The sequence below is a fragment of the Schistocerca serialis genome, chromosome 10 (assembly GCF_023864345.2).
Source record: "Schistocerca serialis cubense isolate TAMUIC-IGC-003099 chromosome 10, iqSchSeri2.2, whole genome shotgun sequence".
Lineage (NCBI taxonomy): Eukaryota > Metazoa > Arthropoda > Insecta > Orthoptera > Acrididae > Schistocerca > Schistocerca serialis.
Genome location: NC_064647.1, coordinates 74,521,332 through 74,548,627, shown reverse-complemented (window position 1 = coordinate 74,548,627; position 27,296 = coordinate 74,521,332). Strand labels below are relative to the sequence as shown.

Below are 27,296 nucleotides of genomic sequence, written 5' to 3'. Positions count from 1 at the left end.
TGTGTGAGGTATGCTTGCTTGTGTGTATGAATAGTGTGTGTTTCTTTGCTTCTCTTTTGCTGATGAAGGCTATGGCCGAAAACTATGTATACTTAACTGTGCCTGTCTGCAACTTAACATGTCTTCTTTACGGTAAGTAACAATCTATCTTCCCTATACTGTTGATATTCCTATGTGGAGTTTAAATTGTTTAAAATTCTGCACACCATTTGATGCAGGCATGATCACCAACAGCCTTCCCAAATATAAGGCTATCGCCAAACTGGCCGAGAGCAGAGCTAGCACAATGCACTGCTGGCAACAACATGTTAAATTTCAATGGCAGCTTCACAACTCAAGCTACTGGATCTTCAAGCAGTTTCTCTGAGCCACACAGATGGAAGTTTTCCTTGCAACGCACCAGTTGTCCCTAAAATCCTCCTGATATCAATCTTCACTAGACCCCAGCTCTATAATAACCTTCATCCTGCCTAAAAACGACAGAAGGACAACCAGGACTACTATGGACAAAACAGGAAAAGAAAACCACAGAGAGAAGCAAGAAACGAGTAGAAGGGAAGAGGTAAAAACAAGAGAGCAGATAACCATGGCTGGTCGACCATTAGAATATAAAAAGGAAAAGCCAGCCACTCTGTGACACATTAAAACATCCACCCTAAAAGCATTATAGTGGAGAATACCAAGGGACAAAGGATATGCACTAAAACTTATATAGAATGATAAAACCCACCATCACATATATAACGTTAAACTAAATTAGCCGATGAGGCAGCATCAGCTAAAATTAATGGCAACGAGTCCGGTAACTGAAGAGCCCGTCGCAGGGCAGCCAAAGAAGGAAAACTCACCAAAAAAGGTCAGCCGAGCTCCGCACCGACACTGAGGTGGGTCATCACGGTGCAGGAGGTAGTCTTGTGTCACCCAAGCGTGACCAATGTGTAGCCGACAGAGAACAACGAAGTCCCTGTGAGAGGCCCACATGGAGGACTGCCACACATTCATAGTCTCCTTAATGGCACGCAGTTTGTTGTGCGTGCTGAAGTTGTGCCATTTCACCTCCCAAAGCCACATAAACCTCGTGGCATACTACTACACCCAGATCAGTTGCAGAGAAGCCGATCTCCATAGAGGTTTCCACACAGCCTGTCGGCAAGTATGTTGCCTGGGCTTCCAATGTGACCTGAAGTCCAAACAAACACCACTGAATGACCATACCGTTCCAGGGCATAGATGGACTCCTGGATGGACACTACCAAAGGATGATGAGGTTAGCACTGTTCGATACCTTGTAGGCGGCTCAAGGAGTCAGTACACAGAAGAAACGACTCCCCAGGGCATGAACGGATGTGCTCAATAACATGAAAGATAGTTACCACCTCGGCAGTGAAAACACAGCAGTCATCGGGCAAGGAATGCTGTTCAATATGTCCTCCACAGACATACGCGAAGCTGGCTTGACTATCAGCCATCGAGCCATCACTGTAAACCACATTTTGGCCTCAGTAAATCTCAAGAATCGAGAGGAAATGGCAGCGGAGAGCCACGGGATTAACTGAGGCCTTAGGGCCATATGAAAGGTACAGGCAAAGTCATGGCCTAGGTGTACACCATGGAGGTGTACGTGAATGGACTTCAAGAATAGGTGGTAAAGGAAAGGACTCCAGGTCAGAAATGGACATGAACTGCAATTGGAAGCCCTGACCTGGGCCGCTGATGCAGGAGATGAACCGCTGTGGGTGGGAAAAGGAGATGGTGATTAGGATGCGCAGGAACGTGTGCAACATAACTAGTCAGCAGTTGTGCATGCCTGACCTGCAATGGAGGGACTCTGACCTCCACAAGGAGACTGGTCACTAGAAGTGTCCTAAAAGCTCCTGTCTCTAGGCAAACGCCACAGTGGTGTACTGGGTCGAGTAAATTCAATGCTGAGGATGCCGCTGAACCATAAACCACACTCCCATAGTCAAGGCGGGACTGAACAAGGACTCTGTAGAGCTGCAGCAGCGTAGAGCGATCTGCAGCCCAGTTTGTGTTGCTCAGGCAGTGGAGGGCATTGACATGCTGCCAGCACTTCCGCTCAAGCTAACGAAGGTGAGGAAGCAAAGTCAATCGGACATTGAAAACCAGTCCTAACAATCGATATATCTCCACTACAATGAGTGGATCGTCATTAAGGTAAAGTTCTGGTTTTGGATGAATGGTACGATGCCAACAGAAGTGCATAACACAAGACTTTGTGGCCAAAAACTAGAAATCGTGGGCTAGAGCCCATGACTGTGCTTTGTGGATGACTCCCTGTAGGTGCCGATCAGCGAGACCAGTACTGGTGGAGCAGTACAAAATGCAGAAGTTATCTGCATACAGAGAGGGTGAGATGGACAGCCCTACAGCTGATGCTAGACCATTATGGCAACAAAAAATAGACACACACTCAATACAGAGACCTGCGGGACCCCATTCTCCTACATATGGAGAGGGGCAGGGGGGGGGGGGGGGGGGCGGGGAGGGGGGGGGGGGGCATGAGAGACACCAAATGGACATGGAAAATACGAAGCAACAGGAAATTTTTGGATAAAAATCTGCAGCAGGTCTCCGAGACTCCACTTGTATAATGTGGCAAGGATATGACGACGTCAGGTGGTGTCATACACTTTCTGTAAATCAGAAAAGATGGCGACCAGGTGTTGCCATCTGGAAAAGGCTGTTCGGATGGCAGACTCGAGGGACACAAGATTATCAGTGGTAGAGTGAACCTGGCGGAAGCCGCCCTGACATGGAGCCAGTAGGCCACATGACTACAGGACCCATCCCAACCACTGGCACACCATATGCTCCAGCAGCTTACAAAGAATGTTGTTGAGGCTGATGGGCCAATAGCTACCCACATCCAGCAGGTTTTTATCAGGTTTGAGCACCAGTATGATGGTGCTCTCCCGCCATTGTGATGGAAAGACACCATCGCACCAGATCCGGTTGAAGATGACGAGGATATGTTGCTTGTAGTCAGAAAAGAGATGTTTGATTATCTGACTGTGGATCCGATCTCGTCCAGAAACAGTGTCGGGGCAATGTGCAAGGGCACTGAGGAGCTCCCACTCAGTAAAAGGGGCATTATAGGATTCATTGTGGCGCATAGTGAACAAGAGGATTTTCACTTCCAGCCGCCATTTGGGAGTGCGAAAGGTTGGGGGTAATTCTACGACGCAGAGGCTCCAGCATAGTTCTCAGTAAAGTACTCGGCAATCGTGTTTGCGTCGGTACATAACATGCCATATTAACATGGGGAACACCTGTTGGGGTCTGATATCTGAAAATACATTTGATCTTTGCCCAGACTTGGGAAGGTGATGTGTGGCACCCAAGGGTCGAGACATATCTCTCCCAACACCCCTGCTTCCGTCATTTGATAAGTTGGCAAACGCAGGCACGGAGCAGTTGAAAGGCTATGAGGTCCTCCAGGGAAGGTGCCACTTATGCTGCTGTAGAGCCCCAGATGCTCCTTACTCGCGACTTCCCGTGGCCACCAACGTTTTTGCCAGGGTGCCCTAAAGAGTGAGAGATCGTGTTTTCTGCCACAGAAACGATTGTTGTAGTCACCTGCTCAACCATCACATCAATATTCCCGTGTGGGGGGAGATTCAACGATGGCACCAGAAGTGAAAGTTTCCCAGTCCGCCTTGTTTAAAGCCCATCTAGTCAGGCATCTGTGGGCTTTACACGGGGGCAGTGACAGGAAGATGGAAAAGTGGTCACTACCACACAGTTCGTCATATGCTCTCCAGTGGACATATGGGAGAAGGCCTGGGCTGCAAATTGATAAATCAATGGCCGAGTAATTACCATGAGCCACGATGAAATTTAAAAGGCACAGGTCGAGTTGGGACAGTAAATTTTTGACATTTCTGCCATGGCCAGTAAGCGTGGTGCTACCCCACAAGGCGTTACAAGCATTACAATCTCACAAAAGTAGGAAAGGTTTATCAGGGAGTTGATCATCAGTGCAGTTAATACATTCAGGGATACTGCACCATCTGGAGGAAGATCTACATTGCAGACAGTTACTTCTTGTGTTGTCCTTATCCTGGCAGCCACAGCTTCAAGAGGAGTTTGAAGGGGCACACATTCATTACAGACTGAGTTTATGACATAAATACAAATGCCACCTGACACACTATTAGTCACTATGGTTCCTGTAGTATCCCTTACAGCCGCGGATGGTAGGAGTCCGCATTGCTGGGAACCAGCTTTCCTGGAGGGCAACGCAGAAAGCAGGTGTAAATCTTAACAGTTGCCGTAGTTCAGCCAGGCAGTGGAAAAAACTGCTGAAATTCCACTGGAGGATGTCGTCATCGTGAGACTGGGAAGGCATGGAAAATTCAACGAGTCAGTTTACACCTCTGAGTCAGCTGCTGCCACTGACTTTTTGCCTGAGCAGTCTACACCCATTGTGTGTGAGGTTCTGACGGGATCTAGGTCCTCAGCAGATGCCAGAATCTCCACCTCATCCGCAGACTCTGAGCTTATAGGTAGCGGTGGTGTGGGTGCCACTGCAATTCCCTTGGTCTTGAGGACCTTCTTTTTGCATTTCTCTCGCTACTACTTTGGTTTCCTGGTTTCCCTGGCTTGGAGGACTTTACTGTATCAGTCTCCAGGACTAAGGGTGAACGTGAAGCCCTACGACCACCTGCTTTTGGGCTCTTCAGCCACTGGCATGTGTCATCTTTCCCACCAGCAGAAATGGGGAGGGAGTGACCCAACGAACCCCTTCCTAGTGATAGGAACGGAAGACGACTTACGCTTCTCCAGCTCAGAACTGGGGACTGATATCCCCGATGGTTGCAGGGATGTTGCTCCTGAAGCCCGAAGTAAGTGGTGCGGGAGCAACAGGGAGGTAAGTGGAGACAGCAAAGAGGAGACAGCTAGAAACAGGAACATCGAGAAAGGTCTATAAAATACACCATAATGAAATGGAGGTCCAGAAATAAAATTTAAATGGTTTGCCATATTGCTACTACGGACAAAAAGTAAAATGTGATGAACAGCCCGCATATCGTTTACTAAAACTGCCGATGACTCAGACGCCAAACCCAAGCAGAAATGTAATCAGTTAAAAAATGGGCATTACAGAGGGAAATGGTGGACAGTTAAAACTTGGGCGCAATTTGTACGAAGCGGTGGGATAGTGCCCCTTAACAAATGATGATAGCTAAAAAGACAGTGCCCAATACGCAACCTAGTTGAAATGACCATATCACAGCAGGAGGGCCGAGAGGTTGTTCAAGCAGCTGGGAAAGACTTAATAAGCCGGAGCTTATTTCCATGAAGCAAGGACCAGTGGCAATGCCAAAGTGATGACACCTCCCGACAGGTGGCAACACAGAGATCATCAGAAGGAATATAAGAACTAATGGGCTGAGGTATGAGGACTGCAGCCTTGGCAGCAGTGTCAGCAGCCTCATTTCCTGTCAGACCGCAAAGACCAGCAATCCACATAAACATCACAATGGCTCTATCAAAAGTGAGCAAGTGACAGTTTTCCTGGACACGTTGCACTAACAGATGGGCAGTGTACAGCACATACAAGCTTTGAAGGGCGCTGAGAGAGTCTGAGCAGATGACACTATTGAAAAGCCTGTGTCACTGGATGTACTCTGTGGCCTGATACAGGGTGAAGAGCTATGCTGTAAATACTGAGCAGTGTGCCAGGAGCAGAGACCAAAGAACATCGGCACCAATGACGAAGGCACACCTGACACCACGGTCAGTCCGAGAGCCATCAGTGTACACATAGGTACAGTTGCAAAGTTCCATGCGAAGGTTGTGAAACTGAAGGCGATTGAGTGAGGATGGAGCAGTGTCCTTAGGATGTGAATGAAGACCAAGGTGAACATAGGCCGATGCGTGAAGCCACAGTGGTGAAGGGTTCACACCCCACAGGGAAAGTTGCAGAGAGCAAGAAGTTAAGCTGCTGGAGCAAGAGCCGAAAGCGAACTCCAGGAGGTAACAGAGAAGAGGGACGCATCCCATACTGGCGATCAAAGGTGTCATTAAAGAAGGCAGCATAGGATGGGCAGCCTTGGCAGACAAACTGCGTGCGTACCTGCTGAGGAGAAAGTCACGGCAGTAGAACAGTGGTAGCTCAGCAGCTTCTGCATACAGACTCTCAACCTGGCTAGTGTAAAAGGCCAGATTCTCACGATGGTGGATAGTATTGAGACAGTGTAAGAGGGACAAATGTGCAGATGCATAAACCAAACACCTGTTATCCAGTTTCAATAGGACAAGGGGCCTGTACAAACAGGAGGGTGGTTCGATCTGCACCCCAGGAAGTATCATTCAGGACATGTATGACATTGAAGGACCGTGTTCAGCGAGCTGCCAGCTAAGACACTTTGGAGGATCAAGGGAGTTTCCTATCGAGCATGAGTCCAAGGAATTTCGCAGTTTCAATGAATGGAAGAGCAATAGGCCTAAGACGTACAGACAGTGGGAGAAACCAACTGCAAGCCCAGAAATTCATACAACGGTTTTGGCACTGGAAAAACAAATGCCACTGTCGATGCTTCACGAGTAAGGACGATTGAGGCATCTCTGAAGATGTTGCTCAATGAGACAGGTCTGTGAAGAACTGTAATATATGGCAAAATTGTCAACAAAAAGGGAGCCGGAGATGCCCGGCACTAGAGGGGCCATTACAGGGTTAATGGCGATAGCAAGGAGAACGACACTCAGGACGGAACCATGAGGCACACCATATTTCTGGATAAAGGTGCCGACAAGGCAGGACCCACACAGACATTGAAAACTCAATCTGTTACAAATTCCTCCAGGAAATGGAGCAGGCGGCCAGTGAGCCCCACGTGTAGAGAATATGGAGGATACCAGTCCTCCAGCAAGTGTCTTAAGCTTTCGCCAAATCGAAAAACGTGGCCACAGTCTGGGATTTCTGCAGAAAACCATTCATGACATGGGTGGACAAAGTGACGAGATGGTCAACTGCAGAATGTCTCGCTCTAAATCCACACTGTGCAGTTGTTAGAAAATTGTGAGACTCGAGCCACCCTACCAGTTGGGCACGAATCATAAGTTCCATCACCTTGCAAACACAATCATATGTTCCATCACCTTGCAAACACAGCTGGTGAGAGAGATGGGGAGGTAGCTAGAAGGAAGGTGTTTGTTCTTACTGGACTTAGGTTTGTGTATGATAGTGGCTTCTTGCCGGTGTCGCAGAAACGTGTCCTCTGCCCAGATGTGGTTGTACGTATTAAGCAGAAAGTGCTTGCCACCAAGTGAAACATGATGCAACATCTGAATGTGAACAGCATCTGGCCCTGGGGCGGAGGATTGGGATGAAGTGAGAGCATGATCTAGCTCCCTCCTAGTAAAGACTGAATTGTAGCACTCACGATTCTGAGAAGAAAAGGATATCGCCCGAGCCTCCTCCACTCGTTTCCGATAAAGGAAAGGAAGGGTGATAGTGGGAAGAGTTCAAAATTTCCACAAAATGCTGGCCCAAGGTTTTGGAAATAGCAATAAGGTGCACTTTGACATATTCCGCTACTAACAAGGCATGAAATTGGGGAATGGATCTTCGTCCCAGAGAGCCATCTGAGGTTGGCCCACATGACAGAGGAGGGAGTGGAACTGTTACAAGAACTAGTGAATGGAATCCAGCTAGCTTTCTTGCTATCCCAAATAATGCAACAACACTGTGTATGCATCAGGTTATAATGAATGCAATTTGCCATCATAGGATGACAGTTAAAAACATAGAGCACGTCTCTGCGCGCAAACTGCATCACAGCATGCCTCAGTCCACCAAGGGACTGGGAAACAGCTTGGTACAGAGGAAGTGCAGGTAATGGAACGTTCTTCAGCAGTAAGGATAACGTTTGTAAGATAGTTCACCTGGTCATCACAACTGGGGGAATCGTGTTCACTGAAGGTTGTCAGGGAGGAGCAATGCTGCCAGTCAGCCTTAGTAAGCTGCCATTTGGGTGTGCACGCAGGTAGGACAGGAGTCAGCAAATGGATAGCATACGAAAAATAATCGCTTCAGTAAGTGTCACAAAGAACAGACAACTCAAGACCATGGGCAAGCTTGGGCAGTGCAGAAGGATAGGTCCAAACGAGAATAGGTGTGTAGAGGAGTCAGAAACAAACATGGGTGCTCCTGTGTTAAGGCAGATTACTTTGACTGAGAAGATCAGCCAAGAGAGCACCTCTCTGGTAGGTTCTGGGAGAACCCCAAAGGGGATGGTGCGCATTAAAGTCACTGAGCAACAGAAATGGGTGAAGTAGCTACTCAATAAGCTGGAGGAAGTCTGCCCTGCTGACATCAAATGACGGAGGGATATAAATGGTACAAAGAGAAAATGTCAAGAGAGGAAGGAAAAGGCGAACTGCAACAGCTTCAAGACGGGTTGTCAGGGAGAAGATCAAAACTGACTGGGAAGAAATGTGAAAGCTCAAAGCAGTCATGTGGATGCAATTTTGTTTCCGGAAGGCAGAGTACAAGGGGACGCTGCGATTCTAAAAGCAGCCGTAAATCCTCTTTGTTGGATCAAAGGCTGCCAATGTCCCATTGTAGGAGAGTCATGATGAGCAAAAAATTAAGGTATGTCGCCCTGGCGACTGCCGAGTGCCAGCCTGCGAAGATTCGTTGCTACACAGGGCATAGAGGCAGGAGGATCCTGCTCCTTGAGGTCCACAGAAGCATCATCATTCTCATGCTGTTGGTCTGCAGAGTCCAACGCAGAAGAACGGTTGGTCATGCACACCAGCGACATGGAGGCCAGCTGGGCAAAGTTATCATGAGGTGACACCGTCGAAGAGAATCTAAGAGTCGGCGAAGGAGAAGACCGTTTGCCTTTGTTGGACTTCTTCGAGCCTGTCCAGTTAGCAGAGGAAGACTCAGGTGTTGGTTGGCTGGAGGGATGTAGGAAGTCTTCACGGGAGTACTCCTGTCCTTTCCAGCCTGCCAGGTTGTGTAACTGGTGACTTTGTCCATTGAGGCAAGTGTTTGATGGCTTGTTGCACAGTTGGATGAGGGGATGGCGATTCTACCTTGACAATGGGCAATTTCACAACCTCAGAGCTGAATCTGAGGTCGCATGTCTAAATGGCCATGTCCTTCATGAAGTAAGGGGGCAACTGGGGGGCCCCTACACAAGGGGGCGCACCTGACTTCAGTCGTTGTTCACACCTCAGGTCACACCTGACAGAGGGACCAGCTGGCAATTTGGGAAGGTAGCAGCTTAGGCTATCACCGCTCCCTGGGCCTCGCCTGTACCAGGGGGTACGTGCGAACCCTACCCGTCAACCCAGGGCGGGCAATAATGCATTACCCAGTCACCTGTTATACATCAAACGCCTGAGCCAGCCTTGAGGAGTTGCACAGGGAGGAAGAAGAAAAAGAAGAACCTGAAATGCCAAAGTGGAGAAAGTAAATAAATAAAGGAAAAGGGAACAAAAAATAGTGGTGAGACTGTTCTTACGTCAGTGACAGAACAGTACATTCCCACTAACACCCCAAACATGTTCCCGAAGGGAGGGGAAAAAGAATAATAACAAGAGGATAGACATGCAGCCCAGTAGCGAAAAGATGCTGCACCCCGTGATAGCCAACTGGCCATGACAAGCCCCCGGGCGGGGGGGAGGGGGGGGGGGGGGGGGGGCTCTGGGTCGATGTATTCACGCTGTTGCCTCTGTAGGTTTTAACATTATTAACACACACATTTTTGACACCTCACCAAGAAAAAAACTGAATAAAGGAGATTAACTCTTTCGGGGCTACAGCAATGCATCTATGACCAACAGGTAGGAAGGCCCGAGGCTAAAAGCATTATGTACACCCGGGTGCAGGAGGAGGTAAACGGATAATATAGAATGGCAACTAACTGTTGTCTGTGTTTCAACAATGCTGCCAATACTGTCAATATCTGCTTTTCTTGTCAGAAAGCATTACAGTTTTCACCTGCTCCTGGTTCATTTCAGCTTTCGAGTTGATCTGCTAGATGCAATTTGATTTCCTAACCTACACAAAAGGAAAGATGCATACATACGTAAGCTGAAGGGCTAATTAACTGATGTATAAGATGCCGCAAAAGGCAAACAGGGCAGCAAAATATATATACAGTTTCTGAGCAACACTCATTGCTGCATGGAGCAGAAGACTGTCCAAGTTCCGAGCGTCTATGAATGGCTCCTTTCAAAACTATGGATCTGGAAACGTACTTGTGCAGTATATAATGTAAATCTCAAGTTACAGAATTCTTCAGTCACAAATAAAAACACTCATTTCTCTAAAATAATTTTTTTGTAACCCAGAATAAACTTATAGAAGAAAGGTCAGATTAGTTTTGAAGCTCTCTTTCATGGTGACCGTAAACTGCAACCAATATGACGGTACAGTGAGATGATGATTTTAAAAAGAGTAATATTGAAAAGGGGTTCTATGTGCAAGTGGCCTACAGTGGCTGCAGCCTTCAGCAGTCCTAGGGCCACGTCCACAGTCCACTGGCCAGGCGCACAAAACATTCGCCCCATTAGCCGGCCAAGCAGGCAGGAAGCTTGGCGCTAGCAGCCACGAAAGGGTTAATAATAATAAAACAAGAAGGAAACTATAAATTTTTGTAGTATTTGAATCTTAAATATGGATAGCAAGGCAGCTGGACACCAGAGGAAGTAACATCAAGAATTCTCACTTTTGCATTTGTTTCCTGGAACGTTCCTTGCTTTATTCCTCCAAACACAAAGAGCGACAGGTTGTACACTCACGTTTTAAAAACAGCACTGTTTGCAAATGTAAAATTTCACTTTACTCACAAAAAATGTAGCAAAGGGTGAACTTACACAGCATGCCCCTGTAATGGAGATCCGAGTTCCGGGCCTGGGTCCGAGCCTGGATGGCGTCGAGGATCGCATCTGCGGAGACCAGGCCGGCAGGCCTGACAACGCCGAGCAGCTCTGAGAGGGACATGAGGGGCAGCCGCACTGTTGACACCACTTCCCCCAATGCCCGCTCACAACACTCAGGGTTGGCTGCAGCCCACTGGCACACAGCACGGAAGATGTCAACCTCGGGGGCATAGAAGGAGTCGCGTGACAGCAGCTCTGTGAGGGCTTCCTGCAACATGCCATACAAAATGGTTACTACTGACATTTTCCTGTTTTCTGTGGGTACAAGAGGAGGAGGAGGAGATGGTGGTGGTGGTGGTAATTTTCAACTGAAGACTGGTTTGAAGCAGTCCTCCATACTAGTCTACCCCGTGCAATCTTTTTCATCTCTGCCTGACTACTGCAACCTGCAGTTTTTGCAGTTCCTAATGGTATTAAAGCCATTGTCTCCCCCTCCAATTTTCCTCCTGCCTCCTTTACCAAACTGCCGATTCAGAACGTGTTGTATCAACAGATCCCTTCTTTTATTAAGATTGCATCATAAATTTCTTTCCTCCCCAATTTGACTGAGTACCCTTTCATAACTGTACAAAACATTCTCAGTTTATTCGTCACATCAAATCTGGGTAAAATCTCAAGATTTCAATGAAATCCTGAATTCTCTTTGCCAGGAATAACTGACCAACTTAACTGCTGTTGTGGTGAACATTTACCGCTCACACATGGCTTGCTATTGGTAGGGACTCTGCAAAATTCGCAGCTGGTGTTAAATATGAATACAGTTGTGATATCTGACTCTAAACACAAAAATGTGAAATTACACAACAAATGCTATTTCACAGTGAACTGTACTCCTATGAACTATTTTATCAGGTGTATTTTGAAATGGCTTTACGTTCTTTATACAAACACTGAAAATGAACTCAGTTTTCGGTTATTGGTATTGCAGATCTAGTGGAGAAAGATTTCTAAAAATGATGTGCATAAGAATGTGTTTTCAAAACAAAAATTGCATGAATGCAATGACATATCACTGCACTTGATTCTCTGCTGCCACACTAATTGTGGGAAGTTTAATGGTCCATGTAAAGGGACAATCATATTAGGACTCAATCGTGGGTCCTAGCAGCTTAGAACAAACACACACATAAGTTTGCCTACTAGCTGAAGTTCAAAAGCTGCTATAAAGCTGACACCTTAAGATTGCAGTTCTAGGTGGCAGGTGTTCTGAATTGTGATTGCGTCAAATACTGTCAGGCGTTGGGTCTGAACCACCACATTTATGGCACAGCCAGCATCAGCAAGTGACTGCACACTAGCCCACACTAAACACTTTGCATTCTGTGCTGCAGGCTGTTTTTCTTATTTTGAAATGAGTGAAGAAACTAATCCTGGTCCACTATGGAGTTTGATAATGATCATCAAAACCAAATGGGACTGGCAATCCCTATGACCAGGCAAAAGATTGTGCTACTGCAGAAACACAAAAGATGCAGGCTGGGTGCCCTGTGAGAGGGCTTGTTTCCCACCCTGCTTCTCTCCCATTATAGTCTGTTTTACACTCATGGCCAAGTGCCGATTTATAGTGTCCGTACTCTGCACTGTAAGGCAACCGGAAAACAAAATCCGTTAATATATTTTGACTTCAATTAATCTTCTCCTAACATGTGAATAGACATATTTTTGGTTCTGCTTCCAAGTCATCTACCTTGTAGGTTCTATCTGTAGCATTGTAAATTATGGGTCAAACAGCTATGAATTCCCATGAAAAACATCAAAATTGCTACCCTACAGATCTTTAAATTATCAAACAGGATGGGAAAAGAAAAATAATGTTGAGAATGGCCTTAAATCAGAGGCATGAAAATGGCACTGCTTCTCAACAGAAACAGTATCTTTTTAGTCAATTTCAAAGCACTAAGGCTTATTTTCAAGCATGAGGTGTGACAACCCTTTAAAAGTAAAGGCCTAATCATTTATTAAAATACTATATATGCAAATTTTGCCAAAGATAGTCTCGACTTTTGCCGAAAATACATGCTACATTTTCAGATCCCTAGCAATCGGTTGGTGTACATTGTCATTACGTCGTGCTGCCAGAGGCTTTGTCTATGTCTGCATTGAGAGAGCCAGTAATCTCGTAGGAACGTAGATAATTCAGTGCATTTTTGAATGTCTTCTCAGTATCAAGAGCTTGCTTCCAAACACTGCTAAGATTAAAACCACTGTCCACATTAAAGGCATCCTGATTACTGATTCTTTAATACAGAATCCTGGTGTGTAGAAGGAAAGGATATGATTTTAGCTTATTCATGTTATTTCTGTTTATTTGTGAGACTATGTTCAGCAACTGCTGATTTCACAAGTTCTGGATTTTGAAAGTTCATTAAGTGTTCCGCACAGCACTCAGTAACACTACCAACAGACGAACTAATTTAGTTGTTTCCATGCTAACAAGAAATCTGTACTGCAACACCTCAATGTTGTCACAGCTCTGTAGATGGCTATTGTTCCACAGACAGCTATTGTTCCCACATGCAGCCATAAACCATAAATGAAAGCTGGCAAAAGCACAGCGTGCTGTCTCGGGGACCTTTTTACACCACCTCGACCACTGGATTGGTTTCTCTACAATTTTTTATCTCCTCTTCCCTCCGCTCTACCCTCCATTTGCAAACTGACCCATGAATCAGTATGTGACCTATCAATCAATCTGATGTTTTAGTCACATCCTGTGACATCTTTCCTCACCAATTTGAGTAAGTACCTCTTCATTAGTTACCCAATATAATGTTCAGCATACTTCTGTAGCACCAAATTTCTTATCTGGACAGTTTATTGTCCACATTTCACTTCTGCACAATGCTACATTCCAGACAAATACATCCAGGAAAGACTTTCTATATTTCTGCCATTATCAGGTACTTTGTTGCCCAAATAACAAACCTCATCTACTACTATTACTGTGTCACATCATGGTCTTCGTAGCCCTTTTGTGAAATCTAAGTTGGCAACTGTAGAATTTTTCTGCCGTCAGTCTCAAATGCAGGTTCTCAAAATTTTGTCATTAGTGTTTCACAAAAACCATGTCATCTTCCATCAAGAAATTCTCATATGTATCTTCATGAAGTACTTCTGTAGTACTTGACATTGATCGAACTTACCAGTACAAATCTAGCTGCAAGACACTGAACTGCTTCGATATATTTCTTTAATCCGACACGGTGGGGATACAAACAATCGAGTACTCAGGAATGGGTTGCACTAGAGTTATATTTACTGCCTCCTTTGTAGATAAGTTACCTCTTCCTAGAATACTCCTAATAAACCAAAGTCAACTATCTGTCCCTATTACTGACCATAAGCACTCACTCAATTTCATATTGCTCTGCAACATTTAAGGCTTTATATTTAATCAACATTACTATGTCAAGCAGTGGCCACTAATACAGTATTCTAACATTACAGGACTGTTTTTCTTACTTACCTGCATTAACCTACATGTTCTCTACATTTAGAGTAAGCTGCCATTCATTACACCAAAGAAATTCTGTACAAGATACCCTGTATCATCCCACAGACACTCAACTACAATTAATCACCACTGTTTTACTTTTGTTGATGTTCATCTTTTAACTTTGTTCAAGATATTATCCAGTTCACTGTACCTCATAAATACTGAGCAGAACACACTGACAATGACAGTGGCCACTGGTAGCACTCACCGGTGACAGCTGCAAGAAAGTCTGGTGCCTGAGCATCTCGGCAGCATGCCTCTCCATGTAGGCGGCACATACCGCTTGCAGATGGGTGAGACCGTAAAGCCGCGCAGCATCAAACACAATGCAGGCGTTCCGCACCTGCAAGGCCTCCCTCAAGTAGTCTGAAATACTCGCCTCCAGGTCCACAAAACCGTACTGGTGGGCTAGGCCTAGAATGTCCAACACCACATCTTCCTGCGAAGCAATTGTACACAATATTAACTGCAACATAGTAGAAAGTCTGACATTATTCTACTCTGAAAACATTTAAGTGTATAAATTTCACCTCACAGCTGGTTGATTTTTTTCCTTTTTCATGGGGGAAGGAGGGCGGGGGGGGGGGGGGGGGGGGACGAGCACGGTCATCAGTCCCATGTTCTAAGTAATCAATGGAGGAACAGCACAAATAGCACAGTCCAGTCAAGGGGAAGGGATAATGGGCAAACAAGGACAGAAAATGGATGTCAGGGTAATAGAAAAAGGAAAGAGGAGGAGTGGAGTGGGTGGAAACAGGGAGAGCAGGGCACCCCAGAAACACTACACATGGTGGGGAAACAAAACAGACCAAACAAAATGGAGGGAAAAGATGGGGAGAACCCGACCAGTGTGGAGACAAGGTCAAGGCCATCATAATCAATGCCTACGATAACTGAGACACTCAAATTCCAGAGGAAGGAGGGAGGGCATATTTAGTGTGAAGGGCCAAAAGGCGGGGATAGTCCAGCAAAATACAAATCACACTGAGGAAAGCCTCACAACTAAAATGGGGATGGGGGGAGGGGTTTGCTCCTTGCAGAGTAAAAAAACCCTGGGTCAATCTAGAATGGCCATAATGAAGGTGACAGACCAATAGTCAGCACAAACCCATCTCTGGACGAGACAGGGAGAATGGGGCATAGGTGCCCGGCGAATACCCTCCCACCCAGACGGTCAGCAAGTTCATTACCCGGGATACCTACGTAGTCAGGGATCCAAAGGATATCAATCGAACACGTAGCACCAACAAGTCCAGCAAGAAGAACGTGGACAGCAGATACCAGAGGGTGGCTGGAAAACTTCTGGTGATAGCCTGAAGGCCACTCACTGAGTATGTACATAACATAACTTAGGCAAGTGAGGGCCATTTAATGAAGCAGAGGGCTCCACAGTTGGCCATCAATTCTGCAGTAAACACCCCACACATGGCAGGCAAGAGATGGTGTTCCATGCCAACAGAAGATGTGACTCCATACCCCACAATCAGTGGATTTAGAGCCATCGGTGTAAAAAAACAATGGCATCCTGAAACTCCCACAAGGACATTTGGAACGAACAACAGAACACGACTGGAGTGATGGACACTTTTGAACCCTAGAAGAGATCCATTCAAATCCGGGACCAAGGGTCTAAACAACGGGAGGAAAGGGGATGGGGTCAGGAAAAAACATGAGGAAGAGGACAAAGAGGGGAGATGAAAATCAGAGCGGAGAGAAGACAGACGAAGCCCAACTGGTCAATCAACCCAAGGGTGGGCAGCAGTAAGCCGCAAAAAGAATGTACCAGGAAAGGTGGGATTGGCGCTGGGTTGTTTGAGGGGAGAGACGAAACAGCAAGGTCATCGGTCTCATCAGATTAGGGAAGGACAGGGAAGAAAGTCAGCCGTGCCCTTTCAGAGGAACCATCCCGACATTTATCTGGAGCGATTTAAGGAAATCACGGGAAACCTAAATCAGGATGGCCGGACGCGGGATTAAACCGCCGCCCTCCCAAATGTGAGTCCAGTGTGCTAACCGCTGCGCCACCTCGCTCGGTCAGGAGAGGTGAGCAGGGAAGAGTGGATACTGACAGCGTAGGGAACCAGGACCACCAAATCTAAAGAGGAGGAATCCCAATGTCAATCAGAAGTTGTTGACAGAGCTAGTGCAAAAGGCACCAGTGGCTAAACGGATACCAGGATAGTTAGCCATGACCAAGAGGAAGGATCAGCTGGTCTATAAACTTGACAGTCACAGTTCAGACAAGACAGAACTGATGCCCAGTAAAGGCAGGGAAGGGATGAATGATCTGCACCCCCAAGAGGTGTGGGCAAGGATGCAAAGGACACTGAATTTACAACAGCCAACATTCAGATTATGGATATGGGGGCAACCAACTAAGCTTTTTGTCATAAACAAGACCCAAGAAACGGAAGCAGGGGACCCCAGTCAGGTGTTGGGCATCAAGCTACAGCTCCAGATCAAGATGGACCGTATTACAGTGACAGAAATGCACCACCCTCTACTTAAGGGGGGAGAACTGAAAACTGTTTAAGTATCCATATGGAAGTGTGCCAGATGGCACCCTGGAGCTGTCATTCCGCAGAGGCCACTACCGTATTTACTCGAATCTACGCTGCACCTGAAAACTGATACTTGAAATCAAGGAAAAAAAAAAAAAAAAATCCCGAATCTAAGCTGCACCTGAAATTTCAGACTACATTCAAGGGGAGAAAAAAGTTTTAGACCGCATTCCAAATCTAAACAAAGTTGGTCCATTGTATATGTGACACAATTTAGATCGAATGGCACCCTGGAGGTACAGGTACAGTAGTTTGGTTCAAGTCGTAAGCTTAACAGTTAAGCTTTACCAAGTAGCCATTGCTACGTGTCAGGCGCCCTGTTCGTATTTATATGGTTACCCTTCCTTTTTCACATGCTTCGTCTGGTTTGAATCGACTGCTTATTTTGCTTTGATCTGGTAAGTACCGTTCTCTTTGTTATAGGTGTTTACGTCACTCTAAGCTGAAAACTCATTATTGTACTGTGTCATGCATTGTTTGTCACATTCTGATAATGAGTGTTTACAACCTGTCACTGCTCACGGTATGGCTTGCTTTTGTGCGCGCTACCACAGCTTACAATAAAAAAAAAGAGAGGAACTGTCTCATAAGCGAAACAATGGCAAGAGAATGTTATCTGTTGTTACTTACACTGCTGCTTTCTTTGATAATGATCAACAAGAACCATATAATAGACTGCGTATGATAGAAGATGTTCTGAACGAGAGTCTAGCGAAAATTTTTCTCCGTTTGAAAATCTTTGCAGATTCCTCTTTAGTACATTATATTCTGCACAGAAATTATAGTCATCTTAGATTTAAAAATCTAGTCAGTTGCCATGCTTCATTTCTGACTGTATCACTATTCAGCATAAGAATAATACGAATATAAACATGACATGATATGTATATTCTTCCATGTTTGCTATTGTCTCACTCTAGTTTCGTAGTTTATTTGGCACACATGATTTAAATGAGATAGCAGCAAAGACAAAAGAATACATGGCATAATGTTTACATTCTTCTACCTCTTCTTTTAATTTAGTTACTGACGGAGAGGTTTTGGTGCCAGTATTTATCTTTGTGCCTGCGAAGCATGCCTGTGTAGCGCTACATATATTCGACAGCAGAAGTTAATTGGGGCGGCACCTAACAACATTTTTCATAACTTCCGCTTACTTTGCACTCGATTCTAAGCCGCGAGTGGTGTTTTGGATTACAAAAACTGGAAAAAAAGTGCGGCTTAGATTCGAGTAAATATGGTAACTGTGAGCTAGCACAAATGCAGAAATCGTCCACGTACAGAGCAGGGGTGACAAGTGGTCCACCAGAGCATCCTTAATTCACTACTCTTTGTTGTCTTTCTATGGACTACACTGTTCTGTGGTAGACTTCTTACCTGACATGTGGGTAGTCTGGGTTCGATTCCTGGCACTGAAAATTTTTAATCAAAGGTGAATGTTCTACAACCATTTCTGTGGTGCTTAAAATACACACAGATGGAACAATTATACTTTTTATTTTAAACCATTTTTATTAATCTTTTATGAAAGATCAGTGACTAAGCAGTTATATTTGCAACAAGAATAGGAATTTTGTTGCACGATGTGGAATTAGAAATAAGAAGACGTGCATTTTTCATAAAAATTACAGTTATATATGTTTTAATTAGCATATATTTAGTAAATTTTATATCTAAATGACATAGGCATTCAGCCCCCCCAGTTGCAACTGTCACTAGTATAGACACAGGTAAAATTTTAGACATCAAAGAGCTAACAAAATACTGCCATCAGTGTAAATCAGTAGACAATGAAAGAAGTGAAAGACACAAAACAAATTGTGCTTAGAATTACAAGGGAACTAGCGGGGGTATGGAGCCTGCTGCAGTTATTTCTATGTTCTATACTAAGTACTAGGGGGATTGTGATTCAAAGGCCTTAAAATCAGTCATGGTAAACCAACCCTATGGCGAAAAAGATATTTTGAAGATTGAATGTGTGGGCCATGTTCAAATACAAATGGGAACACGTCTTCAAGAATTGAAGCAGACAAAAGGAAAAAAGAAGTTATCAGATGTAAGGACTCTAAATGGGAAAGGAAGAGTTACAGACAAAAACATTGATGAATTCCAGCAATATTATGGAATGGCAATAAGGAACAACACACATGATCTACAAGGAATGAAAAGAGCAGTGTGGGCTACATTCTTCCACAAATCATCCACTGATGATACACCTATATATGGTCTCTACCCGCAAAGCTCAGGCAGCAGGTATACAGGAAAAATTTAGGCACAAAAACAGCATAACATCTGCAATGATAGAGGTAATTAAGCCAATATATAGAACGTTAGCTCATCCTGATCTTTCCAAATGTTTCCGTGGTCGAACAGAAAACCCGAATGAGTCTTTCGATAATGTCATTTGGACCCGCATACCAAAAAATGTCTTTGTATGCATGGAAACTCTATGCTTGGGAGTTTTTGATGCTGTGACAACATTTAATGATGGCAATAAGGGTACTAGAGTGACTTGGTATCACTCCAGGACCCAGCACACTGCAAGACTTCCAGCGAATGGATTGACTCAGGATCGTGAAAGCACAGCATGCAGTAGAGGAAATGACTAAGAAGCAAGAGGCAGGAAAAGACGGAAGCTTCTAGATTTGCAGGGTGCACGATCCAGATAATGCTGATTATGGGCCTAGGAGCTGGCATTACTCCATATGTGAGTTAATATCAAACGGAATGTTTAAACTTGATTTCCCAGAAATGACATTTTTTAAAATATTTGATCCATTATCATAGGAACTATTACAGATACATATGTCTTATTTTACACTATGTCACCTCTTAATATACTGCACCTGCTGAACCACCAAAACATCTCTCCTTGTAATGGTTTTTACTTAGAGAAGGAACAGTGGACTTTTTTAAAAAATTGAACACAATTTTTGAAAAATCATAACTGTTTATTTGTCTGCATATTCTGATCCCGGTTCAGTAATCAGAAAAGGAGTGAAACTATACTTCCTAAAATTTCAGATCTCTATCTCTCAAAGGTTCTGAGATAATGGATCATCAATATCGCAAATTTAACACTGTAGGTATAGGACGTACGTACTCCCCTTAAAGAAAGACAAATGTACGTTTCTAGCGTTTGTAGACTTCGACAAGGCTTCTGAGAATGTTGACTGGAATATTCTCTTTCAAATTCTGAAGGTGGCAGGTCAAATGCAGGGAGCGAAAGACTATTTACAATTTGAACAGAAACCAGATGGCAGTTCTAAGAGTTGAGGGGCATTAGGGAAGCAACGGTTGGGAAGGGAGTGAGACAGGGTTGTAGCCTATCATCACTGTCATTCAATCTGTATACTGAGCAAGGAGTAAAGGAAACAAAAGAAAAATTTGGAGTAGGAATTAAAAGAAGAAAAGAAATACGAGAAGAAATAAAAACTTTGATGTTGCCCATATTTTAATTCTGTGGGAGACAGCAAAGGACCTGGAAGAGCAGTTTAACAGAATGGACAGTATCTTGAAAGGATATAAGATGAACATCGACAAAAGCGAAATGAGGATAATGGAATGTAGTCGAATTATATCAGGTGATGCTCGAAGAATTAGATTACGAAATGAGACACTTAAAATAGTAGATGAGTTTTGCTATTTGGGGGGCAAAATAACTGATGATGGTCAATGTAGAGAAGATATAAAATGTAGACTGGCAATGACAAGGAAAGCGTGTCTGAAGACAAGAAATTTGTTAACTTCGAGTTTAGATTTAAGTGTCAGGAAGTCTTTTCTGAAAGTATTCGTATAGAGTGTAGCCATGTATGGAAGAGAAACATGGACGATAACTAATTTAGACAAGAAGAGAATAAAAGCTTTCAAAATGCCGTGCTACAGAAGAATGCTGAAGTTTAGATGAGTAGGTACTGAATAGAATTGGGGAGAAAAGGAATTTGTGGCATAACTTGACTAGAAGACAGGATAGGTTGGCAGCACATGTTCTGAGGCATCAAGGGATCACCAATTTAGTACTGGAGGACAGCGTGTAGGGTAAAAAACGTAGAGGGAGGCCAAGACATGAATACACTAAGCAGATTCAGAAGGATGTAGGTTGCAGTAGGTACTTGGAGACAAAGAAACTTGTGCAGGATCGTGTAGCATGGAAAGCTGCATCAAATCAGTCTCTGGACTGAAGAACACAGTGAAAGGTATTCAACAGGAACAGAAAAAAGTAAGGACAGAAACGAGACTATAAACATATATTCCTTATCCTGAGAGCTACCAATTCTTTTCTTTCTTTCTTTTTCTTTCTCATCTCTACGCATTTTACACTTTATGAAAATGTTCGTAAAACATGCAACTTTGTTTAACCCCTCAACATAAAACCCGAAGTTAAGTTACTTAATATTTGACAGAAACTTAAAATCCCAAGTATACTCGGGCAACCTAGGAACAGACCTTCAAAAAAAACAAAACCGCACTTACATCTATTTCATGCCAATAGTAAAGTGTCTGTCCACTAAAGAGGAACCAGTGTCACATATGTAGCCTGGCTGTTGAGGTAGTTGGCACTAGATATTGCCTTTACTGTGTGCAGCTTTGGATAGTCAACAACAAAACAGAAACTTTCAGACTCTCTCTATTGTTGCTTGGCAACGCTTTCAAAGAAAACGATGGCTGTAATGCTCCAAGTTTCACACTGAATTCAGTGGCTCAGAAAGTGAAGAAGAATGTGATGTTACTTCCTTAGAGACAAAGTGATAACAATTCATCAGCTGACTGAAAAGTGCTCAACAGTAGTAGGACATGAATGCACCCACTGTGCTCCGCCCAGCTACTCCGAGATTTATGTTCACAGAAAACTGTTGTGAAATACGTAGTTAAACTTCGTGGCTCCACCAAAACTAAAAAATGACTGGGTTTTTAGATTTTAGTCTAAGTCCAGTGCAAGAGTATACTCAGGATTTTATTATTGGTGCTCTTCAAAATTTTATAACTAATTATTTTGAGCTTTAAAAGATGTCTTTATATGTCTGCATGTAATGTCATTTACTATACGATGTTTCTCATTAATAAAAACTACTGTTTTGTGGAACATCATCGGCCGGAAATCAAACCTGGATAGCCCACACGGCAGCAAGCATTCTACCACAGAGCCGTGTGGCCTTTAAAAAAATCGTTCTGGTTTTAGCAAGATAAAGATGGCCAGAAATCAGATTCAATTTTCTTGGTAATTTTTGGGGTTGCATCAAACTGCTTTGGGCAACTGAAACTGTGTTTCGAGCTTCCCGTATCATAAGTATAAAAAGAAACTAGCTGTTATCCACAATTGCCTTCAAGTATCAGTAGTTTTGTTGCAATGAGCGATGGTCAGTAAGAAGCTATTGTACGTGAAATAATGTCAGCTACTCTAACACGCCTTCCTGTTTCATAAGCAAAACTGCAAAGTTGCCCTACTATGCATATGTTCAATATCAGTCATACTTGGTATGGGTCCCAAACACTTGAGCAATATTGTAAATTCGGATGCACAAGTTATTTATGAGCCATGTCCTCTACAGGATGATTGCATTTCTCCAGTTCTCCACCAATGAATCTTTGACTGAGCCTATGTACCATTGCATTTTATATCCCTGCAAGTAGTTACACCCATTATTTCTACTAGTTGATTGATTCCAGTAGAGAATATTGTAGTCACAGAAAACAATTTCTTCTTGTGAAGTGCATAATTTCACATTTCTACATATTTAAAGCAAGTTGTGAATCATTGCACCACTTTTAAATCTAATCAAGATCCACCTGAATATTTCTGCAACTTTCTTCTGTAAATACTTCATTATATATAATAATACTACATGCAAAAACTGTGAGACTACTATTACTATTTACTGTCATGTCATTAATACACAACACGACCTGCAAGTGTCCCAACACACTTTAGTGAGGAATGCCTGAAGTTACTTCTGCTTATGTTGCTGTCTCTACATCCAAGATAACATGCTGCATTCTGCCTACCAGGAAATCCTCCACCACATCATAAATTTTATTTGATACTCCATATAAGCATACTTTTGTCAAAAAACAACGTGGTCAAGAAATACTGCATTCATCTCATTGCCTGACTCCATGGCTTTCAGGAACGTATGTGAGAAAAGTCCAAGTCGAGTTCCACACGGTTGACATTTTCAGAATCCGTGCTGGTTGGCTTGGAGCAGGTCAGTCTATTGTGAATAGCTCATTACGTTTGAACATAGAATATAGTCTAGGACCCTACAACAGATGGACACTGATAAGATTGGACAGGAGTTTTGTGACCACTTCTGCCGCTCTTCTAGTAGACCGGAGAGACCTGAGCATTTCCCAAACTCTGAGAACAGTTATTAAGGGATCTATCTACTATGAGGCTTGTTTGATAAGTCTGGTTAAAAAAGCAAGAAAAAATGTTTGTTTTGTAAACAACTCACCTTACTTCTCTACAGTCTTCTTTGAGGGATATACACTTGGTCCAGGGATTTTCCAACTATTTCACCCCATCAGAAAAATAGGTTCTGTCAAACCCAGCAAAATACTTGTTAACTTACTGCCACTTCATCATTTGACGAAACTTTCTTCCCAGCAAACAACAGTTTCAGGAAGAAGTCACTTGGGGCTATGTCTAGTGAATAGGATGGACGAGGAACCAATTCAAAGCCAAATTGACGTACTTTCCCCACTGTTATCACTGATGTGTGGGATGGTGCATTATCCTGGTGAAAGAACTTTTTTGCGTGCCAACCTTGATCTTTTTTTCAGTCAACCCAAGTACCAAACAATCCAACAAAGAAATGTAATAGGGTCAAGTTATATTTCTGCCTTTTTTCCAAGTAGTCTATGAGAATTATTCCTTGGGAATCCCAAAAAGCAGTGGCCATCACCTTATCAGCTGACAAAACAGTTCTTGCTGTCTTCAGTGCACTTTCATCAGACTTCCTCTATTGTTTTGACTGGCATTTAATGATGGATCCAGGTTTCATCACGAGTCACAAATTGGCAAAAAAGTCTTGCAGATTGCAGTTAAACATCGCCAGACATTTGTAATGAAATGTTGTGACATTTGTGCTTTTTGTCTACTGTGAACGATTACAGCAACCGCCTCGTACACACAACTTCTTCACAGCCAATTCTCTGCATAGGATATTATGCAATCGATCAATTGATCTCAGCTATCTCAATAATTCGGTGGTCTTACATTACCAAAACATTTTGTCCACGACTTCGTGGTGACTTTCAATTGGACAGCCAGATCGTGCTTGTCTGATCACATTTAAATTCATTACTCCAAAAGTAAATGGTCTTCAATGATGGTGCAAAGTCCACATGAATTTCATCCAATTCTCTTTCCATCTGTGTGGCAGTCCAACCCTTAAGATGAAAATGTTTAATAACTGCAGCAAACTGTTTCCCCATTTTGAGCTGCAGTTGGCACTAACCAATTCAGACAGCTGTCAACAATAAACTGTACACTTTACATAGTGAAATACTTTATGTGATCCTTGGAATAAACAAGCTTACCAATCATGACGACACAATAAAACCGTTGTTCTCTCTGATGGAAATTTATCAGACTTATCTAACCACCCTTGTAAATATAATGATTAACACAGCAGCTTACTTAGCTGCAAATTCTGTATAGCATCTGAGAGGGATTCTACTGGGTCCTGGAGTATTGATTATTTTAAAAAATTTTAACTGTTTCACAATGCCACTGGTAATAATACCTGTATCACTGATCTATGCAGTGGTCCAAGCAGTAACCTAAGGCACTACAGATGTATCTTGCGAAGTAAAGCAACATCTGGAAACCAACTTCAACATTTCTACTTTTGCTTTGCTCCCCCAAATTCAGTTCCTGTGCCACCCACAAGTGATTGGACACTATCTTAGGTGCCTTAAGGATGAGCCAAGAAATGCTAGTTACAGTGCTACAGCTGAAGTTTAGAGGTGTTGCTTCTACCAAATACATCTCTTCTGAACTTCCATGAGGCTCAGTAAGATGAGCCTGGAGGAGTCGTTCTGATCACCACACAATTTTCTTATTCTTGTGCTTATAATAAAAGAGAATCTACAGAATGGTTGAGACTTCATGCTCAAATCCCTGTTTCTGTGTGTCTATATTGTACTTTGATGAGTCCTTGATGCTTGCCAGTAATACTGTAAATTCTATCCACCACAGTAAAGGCATGCAAAGTATGTAAATATCTTGCTGGAGTGCACCAGAATATGGTAACAAGTGTCATCACTTAGTAAGAACTTTGTGATTACATTAAATAAGGCTTTCACAAAACCAATGTTAAACTATTGTCTCAATCACTTATTTACAGTGTAAAAAACACTTATTTTTATAACAATAACCTCTTATCTATTAAAGATAAAATCAGATGCCACCAAATGTGTTGCTAGTTTCAATTCCTAACCATTTCCTCACTGACTAATGGCATTTGCACGATAAAGTGTGTTAGTTGCAAGTCTCTTTTTATTTCTTATGTGTACATTAACAGTTTTCACAACCCATGCATTTAAACATGAAAAAATGTTCACTTTAAGACATAAGTGAAAAATATAAAAGAAGCTGTAGGACTCTCTGATTTTCAAATATCTGATTACACTGGTGACTTCTCCACTGCCGCATAATGGACAAAACACTGGAGTATGGAATACCAGACCAGCTGTGTGATTGATGGAAGTTTATAGCACAAAGATCATCATATTATTCTCAATGGAGAGAAGTCTTCAGATATAAACTTAACTTTGGGCGTATCACAAAGGAGTGGTATAGGCCCATGACTCTTCACAATATATATAAATTACATGGTGGACAACACTGGAATCCCTGTGAAGCTTTCTGTGGATGATGCTTTTATATACAGAGAAGTTGCAATGCTAGAAAATTGTAGCAAAATGCAGAAAGACCTGTAGACGACCAGTGGTTTGTGCAGGGAGTGGCAACTGACACTTAACGCAAACAAATGTGATGTATTGTGTATACCCAGATGGAGACCAACCATTGTACAATTACAAAATTGCAGAATGATCATTGGAAGCAGTTACTTCTACGATCCATCTAAGAGTATGCATACGGAGCAATGAAAAGTAGAACGATCGGATAAAACTAATCGCAGGGAAGGCAGATGCCAGACAGATTCGCTGGAAAAATTCTCAGGAAATACAGCCCGCCAAGAAAGAAAGTAGCTCACAATCTTTTGTGGGACCAATACTTGAATAATGCTCGTCAGTATGGAATCTGTACCAGTTTTCCAGGTTCATTTAATAACCACAAAAGCGAGTGGTAGATGCTGCAAGAGAGGCACTCTGCATAAAGGTATGGTTTACAGTAAAAGTTCTGAGATCATACTTTCCTAGAAGAGTCAACAAGCATATTGCTTCCTCCTACGCATATCTCATGAAAAGATCATGAAGATAAAATAGGGAGAGATAAGGCCCCACACAGGCTTACCAGCGATCTTTCTTCCCACGAACCATTTGTGACTAACAGAAAATGGAGAACTGACAGCAGTACACAAAGTACCCTCCAACACACACCGCACAATAGTTGGAACTCGGTGCAAATTTATTGTGCACAAGTACAAAATGAATAAAAATTAATCAAAATCAACTACTGCACTTCCAAATAGTGTGCCAGAGCATACACACAGTGTTGTGAACAATGGGGAAGGCACCGAATGCCACTGGCATCGCCATCTGTGTGTGCCACCTGTCGCCAAAATGCCGTGAGGATATCTGACCTGTTTCCAAATCATCTCCCACACAACGGTTTCATCAGTTGTGGAATGAGGTCGAAGTTTTCATGGACTGAGGTCTGGTGAGTAGGCTGGGTGAAAGAGGATACATGTTGTAGCACGGCCAACCTCCTATTGAATGTTTCAGGTGCCGGTACTGAGCCAGACTCACACGAGGTTGCAATCTGTCAGATGATTTCAGTAAAGTTGGCTGCGTGCTTTCGAAAGTACTGCGATAATGGTGAGACCGTACATTCACGACATACCATAGTTGCCACGATTTACGGAATGACCTTCGCATACTGCCTTGCAAATACTCTGCAGTCCATTCAAAATGCACACACACATCTCACTCATAGTTCCACCATTCACATCTTCCACTTTTAAGTTCTGTCATGAGACCTGAAAATCCTCTAAGAGATTGAACAAGGTTCTCCTATAGATCAAATTGTATGCTCCCTTCAAGCGCACAAACAAAATTACTCAGCAGTGATGGCATACAACTGTATGCATGAGTTGGAGGCAGTTATTAAATTAACAGTTTTCTATAAT

At 43.4% G+C, this 27,296-nt stretch overlaps 1 protein-coding gene across 1 annotated transcript in view; it reads right to left on the bottom strand.

Annotated features, from left to right (window-relative positions):
• The window catches only part of LOC126424770 (BTB/POZ domain-containing protein 9), a 141,532-nt gene that overhangs the window by 74,418 nt on the left and 39,818 nt on the right, over positions 1–27,296 (bottom strand). Inside the window, exons 4-5 of the mRNA XM_050087522.1 lie at positions 14,628–14,858; positions 10,858–11,131 (exon numbers count right to left, since the gene is read on the bottom strand). Coding sequence (XP_049943479.1) covers positions 10,858–11,131; positions 14,628–14,858 — 505 coding nt within the window. The remainder of the gene's footprint in view (positions 1–10,857; positions 11,132–14,627; positions 14,859–27,296) is intronic.